The 27,401-nt window shown below is 46.2% G+C and overlaps 1 protein-coding gene across 5 annotated transcripts in view; it reads left to right on the top strand.

Annotated features, from left to right (window-relative positions):
• DAB1 (DAB adaptor protein 1) overlaps nt 1–27,401 on the top strand; it is a 1,235,135-nt gene that overhangs the window by 1,180,411 nt on the left and 27,323 nt on the right. For 4 of the 5 annotated variants that reach the window (XM_053655463.1, XM_053655462.1, XM_037148508.2 and 1 more), the window contains 3 exons: nt 19,866–20,054; nt 24,675–24,737; nt 26,959–27,067. In XM_053655463.1, coding sequence (XP_053511438.1) covers nt 19,866–20,054; nt 24,675–24,737; nt 26,959–27,067 — 361 coding nt within the window. The remainder of the gene's footprint in view (nt 1–19,865; nt 20,055–24,674; nt 24,738–26,958; nt 27,068–27,401) is intronic. The other variant, XM_037148509.2, reaches the window with a different exon arrangement.

Genomic DNA, 27,401 nt, shown 5'->3' with positions numbered 1-27,401 from the left:
ACTCTTCTTAGGATTTCTGATCTCTGAGGTTTTGATGATGGACTCTTATTCACCCCTCAAAAAAATATGTGCACATGAAAATTATTGTAGACCTTGAAACCAGTGGGATCCCTCAGTATTGTCATTTAGGACCCTGTCCTAAAGCCTCAGTCCCTGGCTCATCTTCACTCTCCCATGGGCAGAGGTAGCCTCAGCAAGGTGGCGAATTTGCCGTATTGGGTTCCAGAGTTTTTGGGCAGCAGAAGTTAGAAATCATTGTTTCCTTTCGATCTCACGGGATCAACTAGTGCATCAACTCACAGGAGCAAAGTATTTTTCTTGATTAGCTAGACCTAGGTCCAAAGAGAAAGCCATTTGCCTGTCTGTACTCTCCCCGCTCATGTTCACTGGTCCCAGCAATGGTCTCACACCACCTTGTCCCTTAACTGTGGGGCTCAGCTGCACAGGCTCCTTCCAAGTTCTGCTTTCACAAATAACATGTTAGGATGCTTTTGTTTGCTTATTTGCATTCAGACCTATAACGTCCCCTTCTCCTGACAGATTTGTTCTTAGGATCGTGCTATGCTCCCATCCACTCTTTCCTAGGAACTCTGGGCCAAGATAAGGCTTAACACCACTCACTTCTGGGTATACGTGTACATTTTAACTCCTCCTGGTCAGGGCAGCTGGAAGCTCTGCACAGGGGCTGATTTCTCCTATATCTTAAATAAATAGGTATAATTTTCATGTCACGATCTCTGAAATCCAATTGCATAAATGCTAGCTGACATGAAATGTTAGATGGCTAGAGAGACAAGGACATTCAGGCAAAAGGGCATACTTTGGGCAAAGCTTTGAAGGATGGTGGGGATCAGAATACACAAAAGAGAAACAGAGTACCTTCTAGGCAGATCACTGAGGTCCCCCTGGCTCTTGGGTTTATACTACCCATACTTGCAGCAGTCAGAGTTGACTAATTTATCATCAACTTTCATCTTGAAGAAACAGGGCCATATAAGTGGTCTTCCTTTCTGCCCACTGATAATGCTGGTCGTGTTGTTTAGACAAATATCCTGCGCCTTTGGAGCTGTCAGAAATGCACATTTCTGAGTAGGAGGAAGGTGTGCGCTAAGCATCCCATCACTGCATTCATTACTTAGTGCTTTTTGCACTGTTAGCCTTTGCCCATGATTCCAGCTCCACAGTGGGACCATTATGGGACCACAGTGGTGTAGACACAGACTGCTGAAGTGCCTGTTCCAGACCCTTTCATGCCCCAACAACACTGAACTTGGTTAAAACGTACTGTGAAGGTAAACTGTTTCAGTGACACAGACCTTAACCTTAACATGCTTCATGTGATTTTTGGCATGAGACATGCTCAGTGATTTTCTTCTCCCCTTCTCTCCTACCCCCTCCCAATATTTGTCTGGCTGAGAATATCTTTTATCCTTCACATTATAACTGTCTGGTTTAAAAGTATTTTATGTAGTTATGTTAGACATAAAAAAAACTTTCTAATGATCAGTAATACCTTTTGGGGGCCTTCAAAAGAGAGATTCTTAAAAGTTTGGCATAGTGGTAAATAGGAAGGACATAGGCTTTCAGATTGGTAAATTGGACTTGACATTAACTTCCTTTTGATGAAACACAGATTCAGAAATTGAAAGGAATGATCAGATCCCCCCCAAAAAAAATTATTTCCTCACTTTGGGTGTGATCTTCATCATTCATTTAGACTTTCTGAGACTCATTTTCCTGAATGAAAATGATGAGAATCTTCTACTAACACCTCAGGGCTTTGGTGAGACTCACGAAGCAATGTGAAAGCATCTTCTGTGACAATGCGGGTTACTCTTATAGACTCTGGAGAAGTACAGATTGAGGAACGTTATGTACTGGTTGCCTCCACTTATTTTATGGGATGTCCTATGATGAAAAGAAAGGCCCATGTCTTCTGACAAGAGAGGACAAATCTGGGTGCAATATAAGAAAGAAATTTCAGACTCTCTGAGCTGAGAGGAAAGTACAGCCTCTCAGAATAGTGAGGTCTCTGTCCCTAGGAGTATTCAAGCTGCTAGTAAGTGGCTCTATTAGGGATTCCTATGTTGTGGAGATGACTGCAGTGATGGACCTCAGAATGATGCATCTACTCTCTCGTTTCAACTGCCCCCATGTTCATTATGTCTAGTATTTATTTTCCTCACCATCATCTTGTTCCCAGTATCTCAGCTGCCAAACCGCATACCCTAGAGACCCCATTGCTACTGTCATCATTACCACCTCGGGCTTAAAAGACACCCACTGGGAGTGCACAGAAATAAGTTGTGGCATTGCCCTGTGAAGTTGGTGCACTGGATGGAAAGAAGTTTACCAGGTATACTAACCAAGTCATCTCACTGAGCAAAGCCCTGGACATAAGCAAGTGCCTGGAAAATCTGTTTCTCCTTAGTTACCTTCTAGAGAGCTTGAAATCAGGGCTCTGCAGCTTTCTGTTCTGCCTGAAAAGGAGCCACACTGGGAGAAACTGATAGAAATCCTGACCGCGTGTCAGGCCAAGGCTACCTTAGCTGTGGAAAAGGCAGGTAGACTTAATTGAGCATCTGCTATGTGCCATGGACCAGCTTGGTTCCAGTCTTGGCTTATGTTTCAGTAGTCACAATTGTGGGAGGTTGGTGTCATTTCGATAAGGAAGCAGAGTCTTCTAGAGGTCACATAACTTACCCAGGATCGCAAAGCTAGTAAGCAGCAGAGCCAGAATTTGAACCCTAGGTTGTTCTGACTCAGGCACCCACACAATTTCTCCTAAAACATATTGCCTTTAAGATGAAAGAAAATGCAGAGCTCTTCATCTCCTCGCTGTCACCTTAATCAGAATCGATGCCCACGCCTCAGTTCCCCTCACCCGTTACTCATTGTTGTTGAGTCTTTATAACAGCACTTAGGCCTCAGAGGGCCCAGCACTCAGATGCTGGCTATGAACACCTCTCTTCCCCTTTAGCTTGAGTTCGATGAGTCATGGCCATGTCTGATTCATTTCCAAATCCTCTGTCTTTGCCTGGCACACTGCTTTCATTGTCCTGATATCGAAAAGGTATTTCTGAATCACAAAGGACAAGTCTCAGTGCAAGCTGCCCATCTCCGAAGATCAGAAAGCTCCTCATTTTGCCTCTTCTGTCTCCTACCCTCCAAATGCTGGTATGTTTCTTTCTGAGACCCCATTCCCCCCACAGTCAGAACTCAGTTGATTTTCTTTGCTCTAGATTTAATTCAGTTCCCCTGCTGCAAATGTGGGAAGAGTCAATCCATTTATGTGAAGAATTTCTCTGGACAACTGTTCCCTACAACCCCCCCATCCATTTTTCATGGCAAATAAATTTTCATTCACAATTCAGCAGTTGGTTTTTCCTTTCGTTTGAAATCTGGATCAAGATGTTGTATAATTGGATTAATTCTAGTCTGAACATTTGTCAGTTTCACTTCCTCATTAAGCACCACATTGTAGAGGAATTATAATTATTGCGACACAGTTAACATAGCTGTCACACCAGAGGAGCCTGTCCCGGAATAAGGGAAAGAAATCTGAATCTACGTACGCCCGCAAATGACACAGGATTTTAATGTTTGGATGTTTCTTAAGTGGGCTTTCGTTTAGCTGCACTTATAAATTGTCCTGAGACAGAACACTGAGTTTCTAAAAATCCTCGAGCTTACAGGAACATTGCAAGGTACTTGCTGGTTCAGCCTCCCCAGCAACACAAGAATTCCTCAAGGATGTGTGTGGTCATGGCAGCTGAACATTCCCGACTCTTGGGCTTTGGCTCACATACCTGCAGTGACAGACCCTCGTAAAATTCTTCTTTTTATTTGCTTGTTTACAACGTCTATTTATTTATGTACTCATTCATCCATCCATTAGACAAATATTTACTGAGAAGTTCCTACTTGCCAGACAGTGTTCTAATCACTATAGACACAAAGAAGAATAAGACTGGCTGCCTAAGAATCTTGATGGTCTCAGGAAGAAGGTAGCTGTATACAAATAATTACAATCAGTGTAACCAAGGCTGTATATGAGGTGCTCTGGGAACAGGGTAGAGGCAAGTAAACTTCACCTAAGAGAATTTGGTGAGATCCTTACCCAGGGGATGGGGTAGAGTCCTAGAAGATCATGGGAGTTTGGCACTGGAGAAAGGGTGGGACAGCATTCAGGAAGAGGGAACCGAATGTTTAAAGGCACCGAAATATCCCAGGGGCTGATGAGAAGTCTGGGGTGGCAGGACCACGGGATGACTTCGTGGGAGCAGAAGACAGTTGGTACTGAAGAAAGCCAGCCCCAATGAGCCAGTGGCCTGAAAGGTGGTGCTCAGAAGCTGGAATTTCTTAGGAAGCCACTGATGTTTTCGGGTGGAGAGACACTATTAGAGTCGGATTTCTCAACATCACTCTATTGGCCTGTGGCAGGTGGCTGGACAGGTGGGGAGACCATTAGGAAGCTAATGGAATTATCTATGTGTACCCCTCAGGTTCAAGTCAGGAAAACAGAGTCCACACCACTGTAATACAGGGAATTAAGTGTGGGGAGCTAGTTACAATGGTGTTGGAAGAGCTGAAAAGCCAAACGGGACAGTGAGGCAAGCATCATTAGTAATAATTGGAAGTCACTACCATCCCTAGGATATGGGAAGGACAAAGGAGAGAGGTGGCATTAGCAGAGTGCAGGAGCTGGGGCTTCCAGTATCCCATTACTGGCAGTACTGGGGCCAGGGGGCTGTCCAATGGGGCCATGGAGACCATGGAGAGATGGACTTTCTGGTAGAAACTAAAACCATGGAGGAGATTCAACCACTTCTCAGATAGTGCCCAAAGAAAGCTGGGATGAAACCCACCCCTCTCCCTTCTGCCCACCATCCAATTTCCAACCACTGCCTCCTGTTGGCCAAGTCTAAGTGGAAATTTGTTGGCCAGGGAGCCAGGGCACTGTAGTCTGCAGGGTTCAGCTCATGTCATAGAGCACAGAGCAGGGAGATGGCAATAATGGGTCTGAGGGCAAAGAGGTCAAGGGGTGGACACATGAAGACCACTGGGTTAGGACTGGGGTGAGGCCCTGCAGAGAGAAATTGAGAAAGAGAGGACAAGAGAGAGAGGTACATTTGAGCAGATGACCAGGGTACATCTGGGAAAATCTCGCTTACTTGGTGTGGGGTGGGACCAACACAAGATCTAAGCTACCTCCCGGGTGGCAAGCTTCAGGAGGTCAGGTTCTAGTCCACGTGGCCTGACCGCCAAGTCTCCTCTCCTCTAGCTCTGCCATTTACGTGTCTGCTGTTGTACACCTCCAACTTCTGAGAGTGTTTGTGCATCTGCCTTTCCATCTGTTGGCTTCAGGTTCTTGCCAAAGACAGCCGGGAGACCTTTCATCTCCCCTCTGTTCTCGGCCCATGTCTCTCCTTTGGGCAGTGTCATGTTATTGCTTGAAATGATACCTGGTTGAAAAACTGAGCTGTCATGAGTGGAATCAAAGAGCATTGTAGATGGCTTACTGTTAAATCATTCCAGAAACTTGTTTTCCACATATGCAAATGCAGAAGGGATCTGTGTTTGCATAAGCAGCTGCTTGTTCTACTATATGCTCAGCTATGTGTTGGCAAAAATCATGTCAGAATAAGAATAATGACCACCCCATTCCTCTGCTATAATACTGACTGGTGGTTTCCTAGAGGAATGTCTTCAACCTTTTATAAAACCCAGGAGACTTCATTCAGATGAAGCTTACCTGATAGCCTTCTATATAAACAGAAGGAAAAGACGTGATTGAAGCTGGGTTGAAGTCAACACACCAGGAACCCCACACACACACACACACACCCACTCTGAAGGATTGAGAAGTTTCTGGAAGGGAAGAGATCCACAGAGGGTAGTGTGGATGTCCACTGTCGAAGGAACCCACTAGTTCGTTCTGTGGGTGGGAGAGGGGAGCAGGTCAGATGAGCAGGCCCTTTACATTAATCCTCCCATCAGAGGCTCTGTGACTCAAGAACTGAATGCGTGAGCCCAGATGGGAGGCAGTAAAACAGCAGGAAGAGCATGCGGTGTGAAGCTAGTTGGAGCTTTAACCTTCTCAGCTGTCTGACTGTAGGTAAGGTGCTTTTTTTCTTCTTAGATTCTTCATGACAGTTAACAACACAGGGAGAGCTACTTCCCTGGGTCTTGTGAGGATTAAATAACAGATATGACGTCTGTTGTGTTGGGCACAAAGTACTCAGTAGGCAACATGGTATTGAAGTTAAAAGTGTGAACCAAAGTACTCAGGCTTGAAATTTTTCTTCTTCAGTTATCAGCTGTGTAACCTTGGATGGGTTATTTAAACTTTTCTATGCTTGAGTGTGTTTGCTTATAAAATGAGGATAATGACTATGATACCTCCCTCATAGAGTTCTTTAGAGGACTTGGATAAGGTATTATGTATAAAACCTTTAGAATAGCACTTGACACACAGTAAGGGCTCCAGAAATCTTAGCTATAGTTATTTTTATGAACTATTATCTAGACAAAGGACTGTACCAAGTGTTTTAAGAGGTATGAGGATGAGTAAGACCTTACATAAGACCTGGCACAACCACTAGGGTGCTTTTAGTCTACTGGAAGGAAGAAGATTGGTGTACAGCATAAGGGGTTGGAGTGCCTTCGATTCTCCATGCCCAAGCAATTATCTCAACAAGATAAGTGTAATCCAAGAACCTGGTGTGGGGCTGAGCCTGCAGGAGAGTGCCATGCTGTGGAGCAGGGATAACACACAATTGTAATTGTCAAATGTTGAGCACCCAAGGAAGAGACTGTGATAGGCACCTAATTCACTACTTTGAGACTCTCCCAAACAACCACAATATAGGTCTCTACTGTAAAGGATATTGAAGATCAGAGAAGTTAAATCACTTAGCACAGTTAGAAGAGGCACCACTAAGAATCTAATCCAGCTGTCTCTGACCCTAAAACTAGGGTGAATCTAGTTTATCATCCAGACTGGGTCACTTTTGAAAGTGAAAGGGAGGTTCCTTCTTAACAGTTACAGCAGGACACTAGACATAAGTAGGACTTGTCTTAGATTAACCAGGGTGCAGGGCCACCCTACCCAAAGCTAGTGAATGCTCTGCCTGCTGGGCTAAGCTGCCTCTAGACCAGAACACAGTGAGATTTCAAGCAGAAGGAAGGAAGCATCTATCCACCTTGTTCTTAAAGCTCATTGCCAATAGTTCTACCTGTGCTGAAGCAGTGAGAGTACTGTCCCCAAGATACAGGTGCATTGATGCATGCTTGCTCCTTCAGTGGGCGTAAATCAGGTTACATGGAGATCTGTTGCTTGGTAAGAAAATGTGATTCAGAGGTATCTGTTAACTGCTGCTGCTGCGAGTCTATCATTATTCCTGTAATACAGATCATTAGCATTCACAGAGCCTTAACTACAGCATCTCTAATGAGCTGAGCTATAATATGCAGTTTCCCCATAAATATCCATTGATGCTGACACTCTTCTCTCTTGGTGCAGTGATTCTGCTTTTCTGGATAAATCATCACGTTGAGGCCCTTTCTTTTCTCCCTAACTGCCATTATTAGTGGTTGCAGAAGAATAATGAACAAACTCTAGTCATAAAAAAGGAGAAAGAGATAAATGAACAACCATGGAGAATAAGAAAATATATATTGTGGCAGCCCCACCCCAAAGCACACAAAACCTTGTTTTTGCAATGGTTTAGAAAGGAGGCAAGAAATGAAAATTTGTTGAGCGTGTACTGGGGGCCAGGGAGGCAGCTTGGCAAGCCGTATCTAGTTCAGCGATTCTTGAAAACCGAGTCGCTGAATATTCATTTGTGACACTTTCAAAAACACAGCTCCTTGGGGCCCACTCCAATAAACCTGCTTTTATAAGACTTTCTTGTCTTTATATATAAAGGGAGATTTCTAAAGCTCCCCTGCTGGGTTCTAATGCTTGACTAAGTTTATCTAGTTTCATTTGCATGACAAGTATTATTTTTCCATTTTATGGGTAAGAAGATTGAGGTTGAGATGCATAAAGAATGGCTCCAATTATAGAGCTGTTCACTCTTACCTTTTTTTTTTTTGAAATCCTCACCCAAGGATATGTTTATTGATTTTAGAGAGAGAGGAAGGGGGAAAAGAGAAACATCATCAGGAGAGAGAGGATCGATTGCTTGCCTCCACGTACATGCCCTGACCGGGGATCGAACCAGCTACCATTTGGTGTATAGGACAATGCTCAAGTAACTGAGCCCCCGTTTCCCGACCCGCTAGAGTTCTGCCAGCAAGGCATCATGTTTCTCTCCAGCAGGGTAGCATCTGCCCTTATCTCCAGTGTTACTCGTTTTTCCCGCTGTTGCTGGCTGTCAGCTCAGTCCTCTGAGGCTTTCCCCCCTTTTCCTATAGTTTTAATCTCACAGCTTTGTCTCTTTGGCTATTTCTATGTCGTTGTTGTTTTTGTCACCTCGGAAATTCTAGTCCCCCTTACCCCTGTCATTATTAGAGGGCTGACAACTGCAGTGAGATCTGGCCCTGCAGAGAGGAGTGTGGGGTGGGGTGGGGGGCAGAGGGTGTGGGCAGGGCAGACTCCTAAACCGCCCACTGTGGATGCTCCTTCCAGAACCCTTACCTCTCACCCTGGTCTTAAAACTCATGTCATCTGACCCTTTGTTCTCCTCACCACGTCACAGTGGTTCAAAGCCTGTGCTCCAAAGCCACTGCCTTGGTGAAAATCCTACTTCTACGGTTTACCACCTGTGTGCCCTTGGCAAGTTAATTAAGCCTTTGGTGCCAGAGTTTCCCCCTCTGAATACAACGATTAGAGTAATAGTACCTCCATTTGTTGTAATTAAATGAGTTAATACATGGAAGCTCTTTAGAACAGTGTCTGGTACATACAGAGGAAGTTCCCTGCAAGCATTAGCAATTATTGCCCTACTGACCTTTGCTTGGCCAAGAAGGCATGAGGTTTTAATATTACTATTTAACCCAGTTCTTCCTTTTTAGACCAGAGTAGGCTGTTTGGGATACATTCTAGAAATAGAATTGCCATTTCTTAATGAATGATGGGATGTCAAGGTATGGAAAAGGGTAGGAGCAAGAGTATAATTGGGTATACCTGAACAGGTATATTCGGGAACTTTATGGATCTACCAAAACCAAAAATAATGATCTCAACCACTTGTGACCTAAGCAAGGAGATACTACTTTAAATCAAAAGGGTCTTTCATAAAGAGACTCAGCAAGCATGTGGGTAAAGAGACCTCTGCCTGCAGAATCTTTGTAAGATCTCATTGAATAGTCCATCCTCTTGCCCTAACTGCATGATCTTCAAACATAACTTGTCCATCACCAGAGAACAAGCAAGAAAAGAAGCCAGAGTCAAGAGCACTTTTGTCAAAGTGACAGAATTGGAGCTCCCTTGTCCCTGTAGCAGTATGCACCAAGTGTCTCTTTTGTTTTAATTCCATCTTTCCTGCAACAGTGGGAGGTACTTCCTAGAATCAGTCTCTGGTCACTCATGCATTGCTCCGTTCAAGCATTTCTCCCTTCATCCATCCCACAAGTACTGCCCAGCGTCCACTCTGTGTCAAGCCCTGTGTTAGCCACCAGTGCCATACAAGTCAGACCAGGACCCATCCATTGCCCAGCTCACATTGCATGTGGGAGGGTTGCCCACACACATGTAGATAGACAGAGGGTGAGTGGTAGCCACAAAACCAACCAGGGTAGTGTGACAACAGCTGGAGCCTGCTACCATATATACGTACCTACTCAGAAGAGGTCTAAGAAGGTGACACCTGAGCTGAGATCTGAATGATGAGAAGAAACTAGTCAGGTGAAGAGTGGGACAGAAACATGGAATGACAAGGGCAAAGGCCTTGGCACGGGAATGTTCCAAGTTGTCCATGAAGAACAGAGAGGGCAGTGTTGGCCAAAGAGCATGGTGGGAAAGGGGAGACTGGAAGGAGAGCATGGAAGATGGGCTCAGACACAGAGGCAGCAGCCGAGCGGGGTCCGTCTTATAGGCAGCGTTAATGAGTTTCCGTTTTACTCCAAGTGTAATGAAAAACAATTCAGCATATTAATCAGGGGAGTGAACCTGATACGTGCTTTTTTGAAAATACTACTCTAGCCACTCTGTGGAAGATGAACTTAAAGGGACAAGAATAGAAGCAGCGATCTAGGCAAGAGGGAATGCCCAGAGGAGATGGAGAGAGGAAGACTGTTGGCATATGTGTAGAGATAGAATCACCACTTACTGAACAACTGGGTGTCCAGGTGTGGGAGACAGAAGGATTAAGAATAACATATATTTGGGGGCTTCAACACCCAGATGTGAGTTGGTGGCCTTTACAGAAATCTGAAGACAAGGAAAGAATGGGTTTGGGGATATCTAACTTGGCATTCTTTGGACACGCTGAATTTGAGAGGCTAAATGGTGTGGGATGCAATAGCTTCACCAATTGCTAACAACTAAGGGAGGGAGTGATAAGATAAGATACTGGCTAGGATTAGAGTAGCAAAGAATGCCGCAGATTGACCGCCACCCTTGAGTCACTGATGGGCCTCAGTAATGGGAAGGACTTGCACTCAGATGAAAACGCCATCCAGATATTGGAAGGGGTAGAAGAATAAATAGCTTGTTCCTTTTCTTACAACTTTCTTCCAGGAGGTCTCCCTAGTATTTCTCTGAAGTTGGAACCAGGGTCATTACTCTAATTACAAAGCCTCATTAGGTAAATGACAGAGTGGATATGACATCTTTTCTGGAGTGGATAACAACACATGCCCAGTCTCTGTGAGTGAGTGAGCGTGTGTGCGTGCATGTGCACATGCATGCACACACATGCTGAGCATTTGACAACACCATATGGGCTCCCATACCCTCCACTTAGTAAGTCGTGCTATCACCAAGTTTTTTCTGTTCCATTTTCTAATCTCTTATATAAGCAAGTTTATCCATCCATTCATTCTGTGTTTTTTTTTTAATTTGTCAGTTGAATGTAACTTCCTTCTGTGTGCTAGCCACTGAGCTATCTAGGTATTAGGAATATAAAGATGAAGAAGATACCATTTCCCTTACAAGGGACTTGCAGTCTCTACAAGGTCATAGTAGTAGAGAAGAGAGAAGGTAATCACCCATTTTAACTGGATGTGTGTGGTGCAGAAAGGAGGATCAGCTAGCTCACCCTGGGGGCGACAGAGGAAGACTTGGGAGGGGTGACTATACTCAAGGCTCAAGGGATGTGTTCAAGTTCTCCTGATGAGTAAGAATGGGAAGGGCAGCCCATCACAAGGAATAGCGTACACCAAGGCCCGACAGGGGAAGAAATATGGAGAGACCTGTTCAGAGGGCATATGAGATTATGACACAGAGTTGCAAAGTATTTGTAGTTGGACAACCAGAGACAGTTGAGTGTAGTGCTTTTCCAGATTTCCTCTGACTTCCAACCCTTAGGCTGCCTTCCAAGCCTAGCTTATTGGTGAACATCATCTCACTTGATCCTCAGAGCTCTATGAAGAAGCCATTTCCCTAACTGTTTTACACAGGAGCGAGCTAAGTGTTCCATGTTGTAAAATGTGAGCCAGGCTTCTCTGTTCTTATAGTCTCCTCTTTATACAACAGTGAGGGGAATTGCAGTCAGGTAGAAAGGAACTAGACTAGGACTTGAGAACTTATCCCAGTTCTCCCACTAAAATTATCATGATTTTGAAAAAGTTGGAGGCCTCCGTTTCTTCATCTGAAAAGCAAGTAGGGTTGTGTTGGGTTAGCGCTCTCTGCTGTCATCTATTGGGCTACTATGCAATTCTGCAATTTGTAAACTATTCAAAATGCCATCAAGCAGGTGCTACAAAATCAGCATATATTCCCAAAGGATACCCCATTGAATTGTTGGCTTAATATTTGACTCAAATAAGCAAACACTAATGGAGGTCTTACTGTGTGTCAGGCACCATGCTACTTAAACTATTACCTTAAATTTTATCCAGGGTAACCTCCACACAGTCTTGTGAGGTGGACATTTCCCTAATTTTACAACAAAGAGAAATTCAAGAGATGGGTAAACTACTCAAGTTGCATTTACATAGAAACAGATCTCTTGGTTGGGTTGTTTGCAGCAGAACTGGCCTCGGTCCGGTGGGTGGCATTGCAGCACTGGAAGTGGAACATGCTCTGTGAAAATGCTCAGTGTGGTACCCATGATGTGACACCTTCATGCTCCGACCTGCATGGGTGCCTTCCAGTTCCCTAACTTAACTACTACAGCCCAGGGAAGGGACAGCGCCTCAGTCCTCAAAATATTGGCACAGTGCCTTGCTTGTAGTGGGCCTTCAGGAGAACTTTGTTAATTATTCATCGACTGCCTTGAGAACCGAATCCAGGAATGGGGAAGTGGATGAGGAAATGAATGCCTAAGCATGTAAAATCTGCATTCCTCCAGAGAAGAAAAGGGGAAACGTTTTGCACAGAACGGCTGTCAGAGCAGCAGGCGAAGCCCTCCTGACTATTTTTTCCTCTGCTGTGACATCTCTCCATTTGTGGTTTCCTCTGACTTGCTCCACGCTCAGCCTGCGCCTCTGCTCCTCTTGCACGATTTCCACTCCATCCAGTATTTCTTACTGTTTGGCGGCCATCTGGACCACACGCGTAGCCTAAGAGAGACACCAGCAAAGAGAGACGTGGCTGTCGGAGAAGTTCCTTTTCCCTCGTCCCTGAGAGTGTACTGAGCTCCTGTCATCCTGCTGACGGGGGCCAATTTCTCACGACTGTGATTCTCATTCACTCCCTTTTCAAAGTACTGAACTGATGCCAACTCTTGTTAGGAGTTTTTGAAAAAGCCTTGAGTTTTTGCTAATGTGGAACTAGAACAATAGATTTTTTAAAGGAGAAGAGATAAAGGACAAGATATTTAAAAACAAATAATGATAAGCTTTGGGAAATCATTTCCCCTTGGTTTCTAGTTTCCTCCATACATTTATACCTGTGCAGCCTGTCCGCCTGCCCCTGCTTCCCTGTCAAACGGCAGGTCTTTAGGGTGAGGCCACGTGTCGGGACTGAGATCTAGAGCCCAGAGAGCTGCTGAGTGTGTACCAGCATGAACAGAGAGAAGCAGCAGCTCAGTGGACAGGATGGTGTTCGGGGTTTCTTCTTGACTGCCCTCACCGGCCCCATTTCGGCTGTCTCCGTAGGAATAGCTGTGCCATCATCTCTCTCTTCAGGATCCCTGCCCACGATCCTCATGGCCACACCATTGCCACCATTGAATCCCCGACACTAGCACTGCCACCATCTCAGACTGTGGGCTGCTTCCAGCTTCCCTGACCCCTCACGACTGGGTTGAGTGCCATGTGTTTAATGACAAAGACCGTAGTCACAGTGATCACTGGCACGAGTCGCCTGGCTAGTCTGGACCAGGCACTGCATACTAAAGGTTTTGTGTGAATTATCTCGACACCACTTATGATAATTGTCTGTTTTATTTTCCACCTCCCTCTTGTGGCTAAGGACTGTGCCTTAGCATAGTTGCTCACTAAATAAATGTGGACTGAATGAGGGACTAAGTTAACATGGTCTTATGATAGCCATCACCCCAAACACTGGCATTATCATTTTTCAGGCATGACAGTCATCTCCTTCCCTGTGTCACTGTCACTGAGATCGAACTTACTTACTTAGCTCTGAGTGTCTCGTTGTGCAATCATCATCATCAGCCTGCAAATTGCACCAGCAGCCCCATGCTTATGTATATATCACCAGGAAAGTAATGGATGTATTTTAGAAAATCGGTGTGAAAGCATCGAGTTGCCATTGGAGTTTTGAAATGAGTGTAAGAGATGGAAAGGAAGAAGAGCAGGGGAGAGGAGGGCATTGGCTGGGGGAATAATGGGCTGACTCCAGAGCGGTCCAGCCTTGCCCGTGGTAAATGTGGGGGAAATGTGTAGGAACAGGAATGGCTTGGACCCAGCACCTGCTCCGCAAGGACCATGTTACACCTTCAGCTTCCCCTCCAGGGCACTGCACTCCTCCAAAACAGTTTCCCAAGCTTTTGCAATGGCTGAAACCTGCCTACCCTCATCTACCCAGCAAGGAATTCCATGGCTATGTAATTCCTTCCTCCCTTCCTCCCTGCCAACTTCTTTCTTCTCTCCTTCCCTTCTCCCTCCCCCCTTGTCTCTGTCCCTCTCCCTCCCTCCCCACTTCCTTTTCTGCAGTTTTGGAAAGGGCACTGACATCCGTGGAGATTTTACGCTACCAGTTGTTTAGCTCATTCTTTTCATATACATCAGTCCTCTCACTGCTTCTCCTTGGAAAGCCCACGCTGGAAGCATTATGATTCCTATTTCACAGAGGAGGAAAACTGAGGCTCAGAGGGAGGGAGGAATTTGCCCAAGGAAATGCCAATAATGGAGTAGCAGTTGGACCTCACAGCCGCTGTCCCGACATCTCTCCATGCCCCGCCCCTCGCATCTCCTAAAAACATCACACTTCTCACTTTAAAGTATAAATTGCTTTCAAATGCAAGCAAATTAGTTTTCTTGATATTAAAGTTAGAAATCTCAAAACCCAGAGTCATATTCCTTAGCCACAGCTGTCCACTCTGTGTTCAGGTTGGCTCGTTCAGGTCCGCTTAGTGGCCTGACCACTGTCCAGGGGGTCTGCCTTTCTCAAAACACCTGAGTAATGCACCTGCAAACTCCTCTCACCACCAGTCCCCATTGCGGCTTTCCCTTTGCATTTTAAGAAAGGCAGTTGCAAGGACTAGCTTAACTTTTAGGAAGCCCGTTGTAAATATTTTATTGCCCAGGGATTTGTGAAGAGAGTGCACTTATGTGCAATTCAAAGGGCAGATGGAACTTTCATCCTAAGATCTAAGCATTTCCCTCCATCTAACCTTCTGGGCAGCGTTGGAGGCCCTCCTGAAACGGTAGCTGGGGGAGGAAGGGCCCTGGGCTGCTAAAATGAGGCACAACTTTGAGTAATTAGAGGCAATTTTTAAAATCATTATAGAGACAGATCCTCAAAGCATCACCAAGCCCTCTCTTGGATCAAGGCTTCGCATCCATCCAAACCATCGAGCCCAAATCCCAGCAGGCCAGGATCATTTTGCTGGGATGATGATGCGGCTTCACAGAGTTGCACTTGAAACATGAATCTTAAGTTTCTTTAAAAAGCCCCACTAGTATCTTGCTCTGGCTTAGCCTGGACAAGGAAAAAAACTTTCACATCCAGGACAAAGCTTCTGTTTAGCCAACTGAATTTGATTTCCTGGTCCTGTCTAGACATAGCAAATAATTCAGCCCTCCTCAGAGAACCTTTCCAATCAATGCAAAGGTAGGCATTCTTTAGAAGAGAAGAGACTCTACAAGGAAGAAACATGTCTAGTATTTAGAAAGCACTCAGGCAACTGAAAGGTTTCTTTTCAGGATAGACAGATAAATAGATAGATATTATCTAGAACTGAGCTATTCAATACAGTAGCCACTAGCCACGTGTGGCTATTTAAATTGAATCGAATTATAACTAAATGAAATTAAAAATTTATTTCAGCAGTGACAGCCATACAATAGCCACAATGCAGCTACTGGCTATCATACTGGACAGTGCAAATATAGAACTTTGTATTCATTAAAGAAAGTCCTATTGGACAGTTCTGCTCTTGAGGGAATTCTTTTGTTAACATCATAGTTTCTGTTCCCCGGTCTCAACTCCTCCACCCTCCTTGGTTCTTCAATTAGGAAACAGGTTTTCCTGTCTCTCTCTCTGCCAAGAAGTAGGAAAGTGGCTGTTTACTCTTGGCTAAAGGTGATGGAAAGTGTAAACTCCTAGACACCCCAGAGGGAATTCGTCTTCATTAGCATGTGTCTTGTTAAATCGTTCACTGAGGAAATGCACATGCATCCAAATGCCTAGAATCACCAGGTACCTTAATGGCACCCACCTTGGTGCCGTTACAAATCACTTAAGTTAATCCATTCCTCCTGAGCTTTCTTAATAGCTAATTGAATTCATGCTTTTGCAACATTGGCCTGAGTTCTGAGTTGAGATCTGGAAGCTGTGCATTTCCCCTGTTGCCCTCCTATCCATCCCACCCGCAAGCCAGAAGGATTGTGTATCCTGGCTCATTCTCAGCTTTGGGAGAGCAGGGGCCCCACGTCATTCATTTTGGTAGCTCCGGTGCCTAGCCAGGACACAGCCTGTGGAAAGTGCCCAGCAAATGTTTGTTGAAGAAATTAATTAATCAATTACATAATCAATCCAGGTGCCTTCAGTTTTCCCAGTAGGATTTTCACTAATTATTCCTGCAGAGAGTTCATTCCCCAGCAGTGATTAGCGAATCTGGAGGCACATTAGAATTACCTGGGGAGCTTTTACTACCTACAGGTGCCAGGGCTCCACCCCAGACCAACACATTCCCAGTCTCCGAAGGCAGGGCTCAGGCACCAGCGGATCGGTAAAGGCTCCTCTGCCGGGTTGCGCTGTGCAGTCGGCGGTGAGGAGCACTGAGGGTTTCCGATGCGACGGCCGTGAGTGAGTTTTCATCCTTTTTCTTCAAGTCCCACCTCATCCACTGTCACTCTTCCCACAAGAGTGACGTGAATTCAGTCTCAACAATGACCCTACTCAGTTACGGGCAGCGGTGTCCCTACTGCTCCAGAAAGGGATTGTGGGAAGTTGAAACTCCCCTGGAAAGCTTCATTTTAATGTCTCAATGACAACTCAGACTAGGACCATGGGAAACAGAGTGGGAGGCTCTTCCTTTAAATCCTCCCTGGGAATTTAAGCGGTGAATGAAATTTGATGTCATCTTGGTTTTTTAAAAGAAGCCGACATATATATATATGTGCAAACTATATCTTAAGAAAAAAATACTTGGGGATAAATAAAGTAAAACTCTAATCGTAATTGTAGATAAAGCAAGGGTTGGGGGTGTGCGGAGACTGGGGAGCGGGTTCCAGGCCTTGCCCTTGAGAATCGACAGGGAGCGAGCTGGAGGGATCTCTGGCCCGGCTGGATGTGGGACCCAGGGCATTTCCGAAGGCTTGCCCTGCGCAGGAGGAAAGAGCCCCGAGAAATGACCGAGCCTGGGTCAACCGAGGAAGGGAGCCACCGTGCCAGGGGCAAAAGGCTTGAATGCGGGAAGATGGTCAGGCAAGACGGCAGCCAGAACAGAGATGAGAGGGAGCAAATGGGGTCAAGAATGGACAGGTTGTTCAGAGGTAAGGCCAAGAAGGGTTGGGGGCCCTTTGACACACAGTGTGGCCTGTGCCCTCAGGTAGAGGCGATTTCTAATGAGGGACTTCTGGCAAGACTTCTGTTGCTTCTTCCTCTTTCTTTTTCCCAATGTTACATAATAATAGTTTTCCGCCGTTAAAAACTGTGTGTCTACATTGCAAAAATGAGTCAAAAGGAATGGGATGAAAGGATAGTGATGATAGCTACTACTTATCGAGCACCTACTGTGTGCCAAACACCAAACAAGACTTCACACCCACATCTCAGTTGATCCTCTCATGCGATGTCATCATTGTCATCGTTATCATCCCCACTTTAAAAAAGAGAAAACTGAGGCTAATGGACTTGTCCAGGGTCACACGGCCATGACTCCATCTGTATCTGTGTGACTCTAAGGAGACGCATTTGCTCGCAAGCCCGGACCACGCTCTGTCTGGATTTGTGAAACCGCCTCGTCACACCCCATCTGCACCCCTTACCAAAGGCCACCCCTTCTGTCACCAGGAAAGTGACAGGCTCGTGCCAACACTGGTTATCCTCACACATTTTCATCATGTGCTGGGGGTTTTTATGAGACTCTACCAAAGGCTGTTTTTCAAATTTATTTAATTCATCCATCATGCTCTGAAGCCATTTGCTTTTTTATATTGGACAGATGTAATGAGATTTTGGACACTAAAAAATGTTTTTATTAAAAGTTATGACCCAGAGCTAGTTGGGAGGGACTGTGCCATAAATCCCTAGAAGTGTGCGAATTTATAAAGGCTGTAGCGACGTACCCTTAACCTTTCAGGCCACTCCACAGATTACAGGATCACTTAAACTAATATTGTCTCACCACCTCTCCCCACCTCTGGCCAGATAACAATAAGAATGACTTCTGCGCTTATCCGACATGGTGGCTCATCCTCTCCTCTTTGCCACCGCTGACCCGTGGTGAGCCAGTGCCTGGTGGAAGCAGGCAGGTGATGGCAGGGTTCGCTGGTGGGTGGCCCGACAGCCCTGCCACGGTGACACATTGGTTCTCCAGCTCTGCCTTGCAGCCTCGTATCGGGGGTGGAGGGACATCAACTCACGTTTCCTACAGGCTGAGCGAAAGGGATTTCTGACACATGAGTGTTACGAGATTATTGGGTAATAGTTTCTCCAGTCCTCTATTGCCAACAGGAGGCTCTCCTAAAAATTAGGAAATGATACAATTATTTCTGCTTATGCACAATAACTCATTTTAATGTCAATATTGTCAGATTTATAGTACTGTTACACTGCTTGGAAGTCATCCAAAGAATAATTAGCTCGTATTATAGACCAAAACATAGTCATATATCTGTATAGATAGATACTATATATTATCTATAGTAAATATTATTGTTGTGACTTTGTTAAATTAACATTTATTAAGTTGAGCCCTGGTGGCCCTGGCTTGTGTAGCTCAGTGGATTGATCACAGGCCTCTGAACCAAGTTGAGCCCTAAGGCATCAGTCGGTGGGCTCAACTTAATAAACGGGTTCAACAAAGACCACAGGGGAATCAGCATAAAGTCACTGTTCACAGGTCCTGGGGGAGGGCCCAGGTGGAGAGGCAGGACCCAAGGCAGGGGCTTCATTAGGGCCCGTGGGCTGAGTGCCTGGAGTTCCTGGGCTAAGCCTGCATTGGCAGTTCAAACCAACAAAAGTAGGAGTTTTGGTAAGATTCCAAGGGGTCTTATCTAAAGGGGGTTGAGGGGAAGGAAGGCCCCAGGAGATGGGGAGGCCACAAGCTGTGGTCCGGGGCACACCTCACAGGAGGGCTTGGTGTCAGTTCAGCCGCGGCAGGCCGCGTGGCCACACTAAAGGGATGCTGATGCAGCAATAGTTTGGAGCAGTCTAGTGAAACTCGAGCAAAAAAATAATTAATTGAAGCAATTAGATCTGGTCAGTAGCCAGCTGCTTTTAAGGCACGCGCTCATTCATACATTTGGGGCGCTGCTATGCACCAGACCCTCTGTTCGCTCCTGGGGATTCACAAGTAAATGCAGCATGGTCTCGGGTTCAGGAAGCTCACCACGGGGCCGGCACAGATGATGGGCTGTTAATTCTCAGGGGGGATTTTCAACTCGGAAGATCAAGGAAAGCTTCATGGAAGAGCTGGCCTTTCAGCCAGGTTTGAGAATTTGGATGAGCTTCGAGCTTTCAGGGATGAGGGGAAGACCATTTCAAACCGAGGGTACAGCATGCACAAAGTCACTTATAAAACTAGGTGTTTACAGGCTAAAGATTTAAGTTTGGCTAAAGCCGATAACATTTTTTGTTCTTTTAAAAATTTCCAGGGTAAACATTAGTCTCTTATCTGTTGCCACAGTTGAGACTGTAGAGGTAATGCCTGTCATTTCGGCAAGATGCACTTTAAACCAACATGCTTAGCATTACTATGTTTCCTAATCAGGCCCATATTTGATCACCTGTTATGTCGGGAACATAGTCCAGGGTTTTCACAGGACGCTGGCAACAGCTCCCACCCACTGAGACCATGTGAGCGTAAACCGTAGATACCATCCTCATAAAACTCACTAATCCATGTCATTCGTGTGTCACTCACTTCATCCTCATTCATCACCCCTTCCACTTTCAGAATGGCCAGCCAATTGAGGACTTTGAAGAACGGTTTGCTGCGGCCACCCCGGTAAGAACGAGAGGGCGCTCTCTGGTGAACCGTCTCTTGTCATTGTTCATCATTCATTTCATGCTCATAAGTCTTGCCTTGTGGTTACAGAACAGGAACCTGCCAGTGGACTTTGATGAGATTTTGGAGGCAACAAAGGTAAGGCCTCCAGGCTGTTGTTAAATCAGGGTTGTTCTGGTCATCCTCATGCATGTTTTGCTCTGTTCTGATGTTTGCAGGGACACTCCTGGGGGGCCCTGCAGTAGGGTCACATAGTCAGTGTGTGTGTGTGTGTGTGTGTGTGTGTGTGTGTGTGTGTGAAAGAGAATGTGTTGGAGAAGAAGTGACACTCCTTCATTTCATTCAAGAAATGTTTTTTGAGGTCCTAACATGTCCCAGGCTTTCTGATAAATGGCTGGAGATGTAGCGGAGAAGAAGAAGCTCATAGTGTAATAGTGCAACACTGCACAGAATAGGATGGTCTAAAGCGGGGTACGGTGGGGTAGGGTGAGGTGGCCTAGAATGGTGTTCTGTAGTGGAACAGCATAATGGGGACTCACACACCGAAACGGAATGTGCTAAGTGCACCATTGGGAATAAGAGAGGCAAGACTGCTATTCAGCCAGCATACTCTGGAGTAGATATACTGGCTTACAACCAATATTTAAACAAGTTGGCTGATATATAGGCCAATGGGTATGCTCACCCCTATCAGAGTGTTTGGTTGGTAGGGATGGGGAGGTCTTCTAAGGGCTTTTAACCTTGACTACAAATTACAATCACCAGGAGAGCTTTTACAGTTAGAGGTACTAGGCTGTACTTCAAACCAAGCATCGATATTTTCCTCCTGGTGATTTTAGTGTGCATCCAAGTCTGAGGACCACTGAAATAAAAATATCACATAAGCTGGTCTAAGTAGTGCAATGGGGTAAAAACTAAGTTAGGGAACATTTCCTGGGAGTGGGGGAAAGTCCACAAATTCGTAACCTGATGGATGGCTGGAAAGGCAATGAGGGGAAGAATGAGTGCTCTGAGAAGGAAGAAAAGCACGTGCAAAGGCCCTGAGGCAGCCCTTTCTTTTCTAACCCTCATGCTTCTCTGCTCCATGACACTGCCCTGATTGTGTCTATAGGCCTGTCTTTCCATCCAATAACCAGCTCATGAGAGTAGGAACAGGAACGTGCCTCATTCTTCCCAGTACCCCCCACCTTCGGCATAGTAGCTGGTAATACAGTAGGGGCTCCATGCTTTTCCTAAATGAAGGAGCTCCCAGTGCCAAAACATAGGTAAGTGGGTCTCTGAGAAGGGGCTTGAGAAGGAGCTTGGGGGTCAGCCAAGGCATCTTGGCCCTCACCAGCAGTGCCTTCAGAATTTCTCTCTAGGAGGGGCCTAGGAGTCTAGTTGAACAGAGGTCCTAGAGACTAACCCCAAAACAGCAGTTGTACAATGTAACACTTTGGATATTCTTGTAAAAACATCACTCGTTTGTATTCAAGAGTGGCTGGGGAGGGACAGACCTGATGGAGATATTGAGGTCCCCCCATAAATAGCCAAGGTATCCCTGATCCCCCTCAGTGGCCCTGGCAGCTTCCCGTGTCACTCTGCTGACCCTGGAAAATGCCCTGGACTCAGGAAGGGGCAGAAATTGCCATCAACAGCCACATCTCTCTTTCCATGAAGACATCTGAACTGCTCATAGTGGAAAGGCAAGTAGGCACCTGGAGCTGGCCTTGCAGATGAGTTCTCTGGGTGGGTGTGAATCATGCAGACCTTTCAGGAGCTCAACTTTGGGCGAGAGAATAGGGTGGAGCTGGACTTCCACCCCATAGGAGGGCTAACCAAGTCTACGTAAAGTGATAGACAAACGAGATACCACTGCGCCTGCAGGTCAAGTCCGACTGCTTTTAGCTAACTGGTCAGAGCCAAGTCACTCAGCTTCTTGGTCTCAGTGAGCTCATCTGCAAATCGTAGGTGGTGAGACACCTGTGCTGCTGACGTCACAGGGCTCGGGGAGCATCAAACGTGATGATAATGTGTTGCAAGGTGTATTGTAAACTGTCGAGAGTTTTAGAAATGGGGATGGTTAGCTTTATTCTCTTCGGTCCCTTAAATAATTAATTACGACAATCGTATTCAATGGAACATGGCTTATTAGGTTACAACTAAAAGGCCTAACGTTATCGTAGGAAGGGAAGCTGTTAAAATAGACATTATTCCAGATTCTCTGTCACATATGGTTATTCGAATTATTTTTAAGTATGTGGCCTCAGAATCCATTTTTTTTTCTGTGAAATGTAACTCCAGCTTTTGTTTACACAGCAGGTCCAGTGGAATGAAATCATAATCTATGTTTTATGCCTCTGCGTGTTTTCCTCACTTAATTCTTGAGTGAAAACCGTCAGGCAGGAGGGAAGACTGTATCTCAAGAATGAAGGGTATTTCAAAAGTGGTGTTTAAGAATAAAAATAGCCAGTAAATTATAGTTATGGTGTTAGCAAAAGTGTGCCATGAGTTCAGCACATTTGGAATGTGCGTTGTGTAGCTTAATATGTTCCTATCCCTGAAAATAGTTGTGGACCATCTTAAAAGTATTGAGTTCCAGTTGCGAGGAACCCCAGAAGCCTCGTCGGAGTTAAGTAAAGGTATTACTTATAAGAATTTGGGAGAGAGTCTAAAGGATTGGCATAGTTTTTCAAGTAATATAAGTTACTGGAAATAAGCTAACGAAACAAGGAGGTGCTTAGGGGCCAGCCAGATTGGGGAGGCTGCACCCTGCATGCTGGCCATCGCACTACCGTCCAGTAAGTGTGGACTGTTTTCCTCTGACAGAGCTGATGGAACGACCGTGAAATGCGCCCAGTCCCAGTACGACCTGGCCCCTGGCCGTTTCCCTGGCCTCCTCTCCTGCTCCTCCCTCCACCCTCACACTGGTCACGCCAAACTGCTTGCGCACCCACCTGCTCAGAGTCCCAGGCCTCTCTCCATTTTGCTCATGTATTTCCAACTGCCCCTTCTCTTCTTGGCTGCCCAGCTAACCGCTTCTCTTCTTCAGCATCCAGATCAGGGCTATTTCTTTGACAAAACTCTCACTAAGCTTTGCCAAAAGCTGGCTGGGTCCCTGCTAGGTGCGCCCATAGTGCCCATAGAGACCTCTGTTGCCAGTCCTGACGCATTATATTGAAATTATCTCTTATCTGTGGATTGTCCCCACCAGACTGTCATCTCCCTGCTGGCAGGAACTCCACATTTCTCATCATTATGTTCCCAGCACCCAGCACTTGTTCGGCGTACACAGAAAAAATATTGCGTAGTTGGGAAGGAAACGAACCTGTACAGGATCCTGCTTCATACCAGGCACCATTATTCCATCTGAAGGCTCAAAGGGAAGAATTGAAAGTCAGTAAGACAGGCTTAGCTTCTTTCAGCCAAAAGAGCCTTTTGTACCCTTTAAACCATGCTTAGCCAAACTTCAAAGAAAGTCTTGCTATTAATATTGTCAATAAAACTGTAAAGGAGCTATTACCATCTCCATTGTCCAGGCGAGAGAACTAAAGCTTTGAGATTGGCAGAGATTGGAAGTAGTATCCCAGGTGAGGGAGCTTGTCCACCCACCAGAGCTCCCTCGCTTGTCAGCTAGAGAGAACATTCCTTTCTCTGGTGTGAATCCTAGAGATCCAGAATTCAAGTACGCAGGCAGGCAGGGAGAGTCCGCCTGCACGGTAGGGAGAGTCTCCCTGCACGGGAGGCAGGCAGAATCTCCCTCTTCTTTCTACTGAGTGGTGTTTTTAGGTTTCCCCAGTGAAAAGCTATCACTCAAAATCCGAAGAGGAGCGGAGAGTGTCTTTTCCTCAGTGGGCAGGTTTGCACAAAGCGTGTGATTATATTCTTCAAGTCAGGCCATTGGAATCCTGGCCATAGGCTCCCTACAGTCTCTGAAGCTGGGAGAGTATGCAGATTTATTTCTAAGTGTATCTGAAAGGGCCTCTTCCACAGCTACAGCTGGCGTTGCTCAGACACTCCCGTGTGATGGATGGGGAATATAGATGATGGGATGTCTGCAGCGATGGAGTTCCTAGGATTGATTGATAGTGTATATGCTGGGCTATTTCTGATGCCCTTCCTGGTATTAAATATATTTTTTCTTTTCCTCCAACTACATTTTTTACTCTGAAGACAGACTCTTTCGGGGACTTCATATGCCTGCATACTCTGTGTGCAGAAAATTCAAGTCATAGCTTGCATGACCTTGAGGTCACCTCTATGGCTTAGTTTATTCATCTGTAAAGATGGGGGTGGTGATGCCCACCTCTCAGAGTCATGGATATTGGGAGCATTAATGGAGAAGTGGCCATGAAGTCATGTCCTGCTATACTTAGCATGTGAGCGGCGTTTTGTGTGTGTGGATGCACTCAGAAAAGAACCAATGATGGGACTACCCTTATGACTTTCCCTCCCCTGGAGAATAGAGACAGTGCTGGCGTTGACTGTAAACTCATGTGAAGTGGCATGAGCGTCGTTTATGGGAGGTGGGCAAGCCTGAATCTCTTGGACTGAGCCCAAGTAAACAGCCAGACACATGGAAGCCGGGGTGTCTGGCTGCATGGCAGAGGTTGTCTTTAGGGTCATGAGGCCTAGTGGTGACCAGCTGGGCTCATGGTTTATATAGCTGCGTCCAGAAAGAGAAATACTTGTCCTCGTAGGACACTGGTTTTCAAGCAGTGCCCAGCAGCATCAGCGTCATTCCTTGTGGTTACATCATTATCTTTTATGTCTTTGCAGGCTGTGACCCAACTAGAACTTTTTGGGGACATGTCCACCCCTCCTGATATAACCTCTCCCCCCGTAAGTATGCACTGGCCTCTGAACCTGGCATCCTTCCCCTTCTCCTCTTCAGCCTCACGGTGGCCGGAAGAGGGGCTTTGGGCAGAAGAGTCCTACCATTGGACTTCAACTCTGACTCCTTCGAGCTGTGTGATTCGGGCAAAATAACTAGTGACTCTAAATCTCAATTTCCTTTTAAATTTTAAGTGAAATTATGATACATGCTTCTGTTTTGAGAAATCAGTGAGATCATTCATTAGCAAATACAGATCCCCTGGGTACTTGCTATTATGCTGGGCAGTGAAGAGATGCATGCATGGGAGGTGGTCGCTGCCTGCAAGGAGCACGTGGTGTAGTTGGGAATATGGGCAAGAAACTCGGCAGGACAAGAGACACAATGAGGCATTCAACAGCACTGACCCAGCGCCTGCACCAGTAGAGGAAGCATCTGCGCCCCCGCCCCTTCCTGCCCTTTCCTTCTCACCTTCCTGCCTCTGTCCCTCTTCTTTCCTCCTCCTTCCACCCTGCCTGCTAGCTTGCCCGAGCTCCTCACAAAGCTTTGGAGTCCCAGCTCCAGGTTCAGCTAGTGTATCTCGGTCATTGCTTGAAGGGAGACAGATTTTAGGAAGCCCTCGTATGAAATGAAGAAAAATAGGTATTAAAACTGAGATGGCCCCTTCAGTATCTCTCCCCCCCCCCATGCCCACATACCCACTCCCCGGAGGTAGGTGGAGAGCAGTCAGCCACAGCTGCGCCAGCTGAAGCTGCTGGGAGGGGCAGCTCCCCTGGGCACTGTGCAGTTGTGCAAACCTCGGGGTGGTGCTATGGTTCATTGGCGAGTTGTGCCTCACAGAGAAAAGGCTGTAACCTCACCACCGAAGACAGATGGCACGAGACCTTGCTGCCCACAGCTGCCGCCAGGGAATCTAGGCACAGCTGTTTCATTCCCAACACCTGATGTCCAGAGCAGCTGTGAAGGAGGGGACAGCAGCTCCTGTCTCCAGGGAAGCTGGACAGCTCTAGTACATCTAATTCCCTCCTCCGTCTCCGGGCAGAACAGCTGTGTCCTAGGCACCGGGAATCTCAGAGCCATGGGACTATGAAGCCTGAAGGGACGGAAGAGATCTTATAACCTTTTCCCTTCATTTTACAGACGAACAAACTGAGTCCCAGAGAAGGCATGTGACTCACCCAAGGTCACGTTGTGAAAAAGAGAATGATGTTGATTGTGTGTAAAAGTGCTTAATGCAGGGTCTCATGGCTGTGTTGCTGGCCCTGAACCCAAGTGCAGTCCAAATGGGTATTTAATCATCCTCAGAACAGTGCCACTCTGCCCACGGGCTGATAGTCTAAAAATGTTCTTGTCTAGTTGCCCTGGTTTCAGGATTCATTACTTGCCCCAGTCTATCTCAACGGGGGGGGAAAGTAAGAATATTACGTGATCGAATAGACAGACTCTGTAGGCCATGGGCCTCTGTAAACAGGTAGGGGACACTGATGCTTTTCATTCAGTACCCTTCACCTTACCCAATGGCTCGTGCAGCTGACCTTTCTGGAATTCCAGCATGGCTCCACTGTAGAGTTTACAGGTCAGGCATTTTTTTAAAACCATCTTCTTGAAAATATTTACTTCTTCTCACAAGAAGACTCAGACAAAATTCTGAGAAGCACCAGGATACAAGGATCTCTGCTCCAGTTGCTAAGCTTCATGGGTTCATTTAGTCAACAACTGTTTATTGACTGTGCTTTGAGTAACAAGTCCTAAGCTGGGCACACAGTAGGTCCTCAGTGGGTGAGTGTATGTCAATTTGAATTGACTGTGTCTTAAAGAGGAAAGCCAGCTATTATGGAAAAATTCAAAAGCCTGCAATCACCCCTAAGGGGTTGGGACTCAAACTAAATAGTCATGATACTGGCCTTTGTTTGCTGAGCACCTACCATATGCCTCAGCTTGATACTCACTGATTTAAATGCATGATCTCATTTAATCCTCACAGCAGCTCTACAAGTAGGTATCACGTTGCCCATTTCACAGATTATCTGTGTAACCAGTTCCTGGTTTGCGTACCACCTAAGTGGTCTGGACTGTGGTTTGCTTCTGCAGCATTCCCCCACCCACCCTCACACACCTGCCCCCCTCCACACACACCCAGTTCCTGCACCTGCTGCCTCCCGTGCTTGATGGTTGCTGAGCCAGGTCTCCCAGGAGCCTCATGCCCCCTCCGCCTCTCTCTGCCTTCAGACTCCTGCAACTCCAGGTGATGCCTTTATCCCGTCTTCATCTCAGACACTTCCGGCGAGTGCAGACATGTTTGGTTCTGTACCTTTCGGCACTGCTGCTGTACCCTCAGGTAAGCCCTCTTCCACCCGCTCCCCTTCCTTTGGAGAAAGAGTTGGCTGAACCAGCTGCCAGATTATGTCAGTGCCCATGGGACTACCATTCTCCCCTTGTAACTCTTCAGGTGACATTGAGAAGCTTCCATGGGGATAGAGGGTGCTGTTTAAAAAGGTCCGGTATGCTGTGGGCTGGAATTCAGGGATGTCTTTCACCTGGAGTGTTCAAGATTATAGATTACTCAGGTGTATAGCTTTAGGGAGCTTGGTGCACACGCAGCCCTGCAAGTCAGTTCGAGTCTATTTCTTCCTGTCCATCTCAGCCAGAGGAGAAGGGTGGCAAACTGGGAG

The sequence above is a fragment of the Artibeus jamaicensis genome, unplaced genomic scaffold, assembly GCF_021234435.1.
Source record: "Artibeus jamaicensis isolate MK-2021 breed Jamaican fruit bat unplaced genomic scaffold, CSHL_Jam_final scaffold_1019, whole genome shotgun sequence".
Classification (NCBI taxonomy): Eukaryota; Metazoa; Chordata; class Mammalia; order Chiroptera; family Phyllostomidae; genus Artibeus; species Artibeus jamaicensis.
This window is presented reverse-complemented; position numbering and strand designations above follow the sequence as displayed.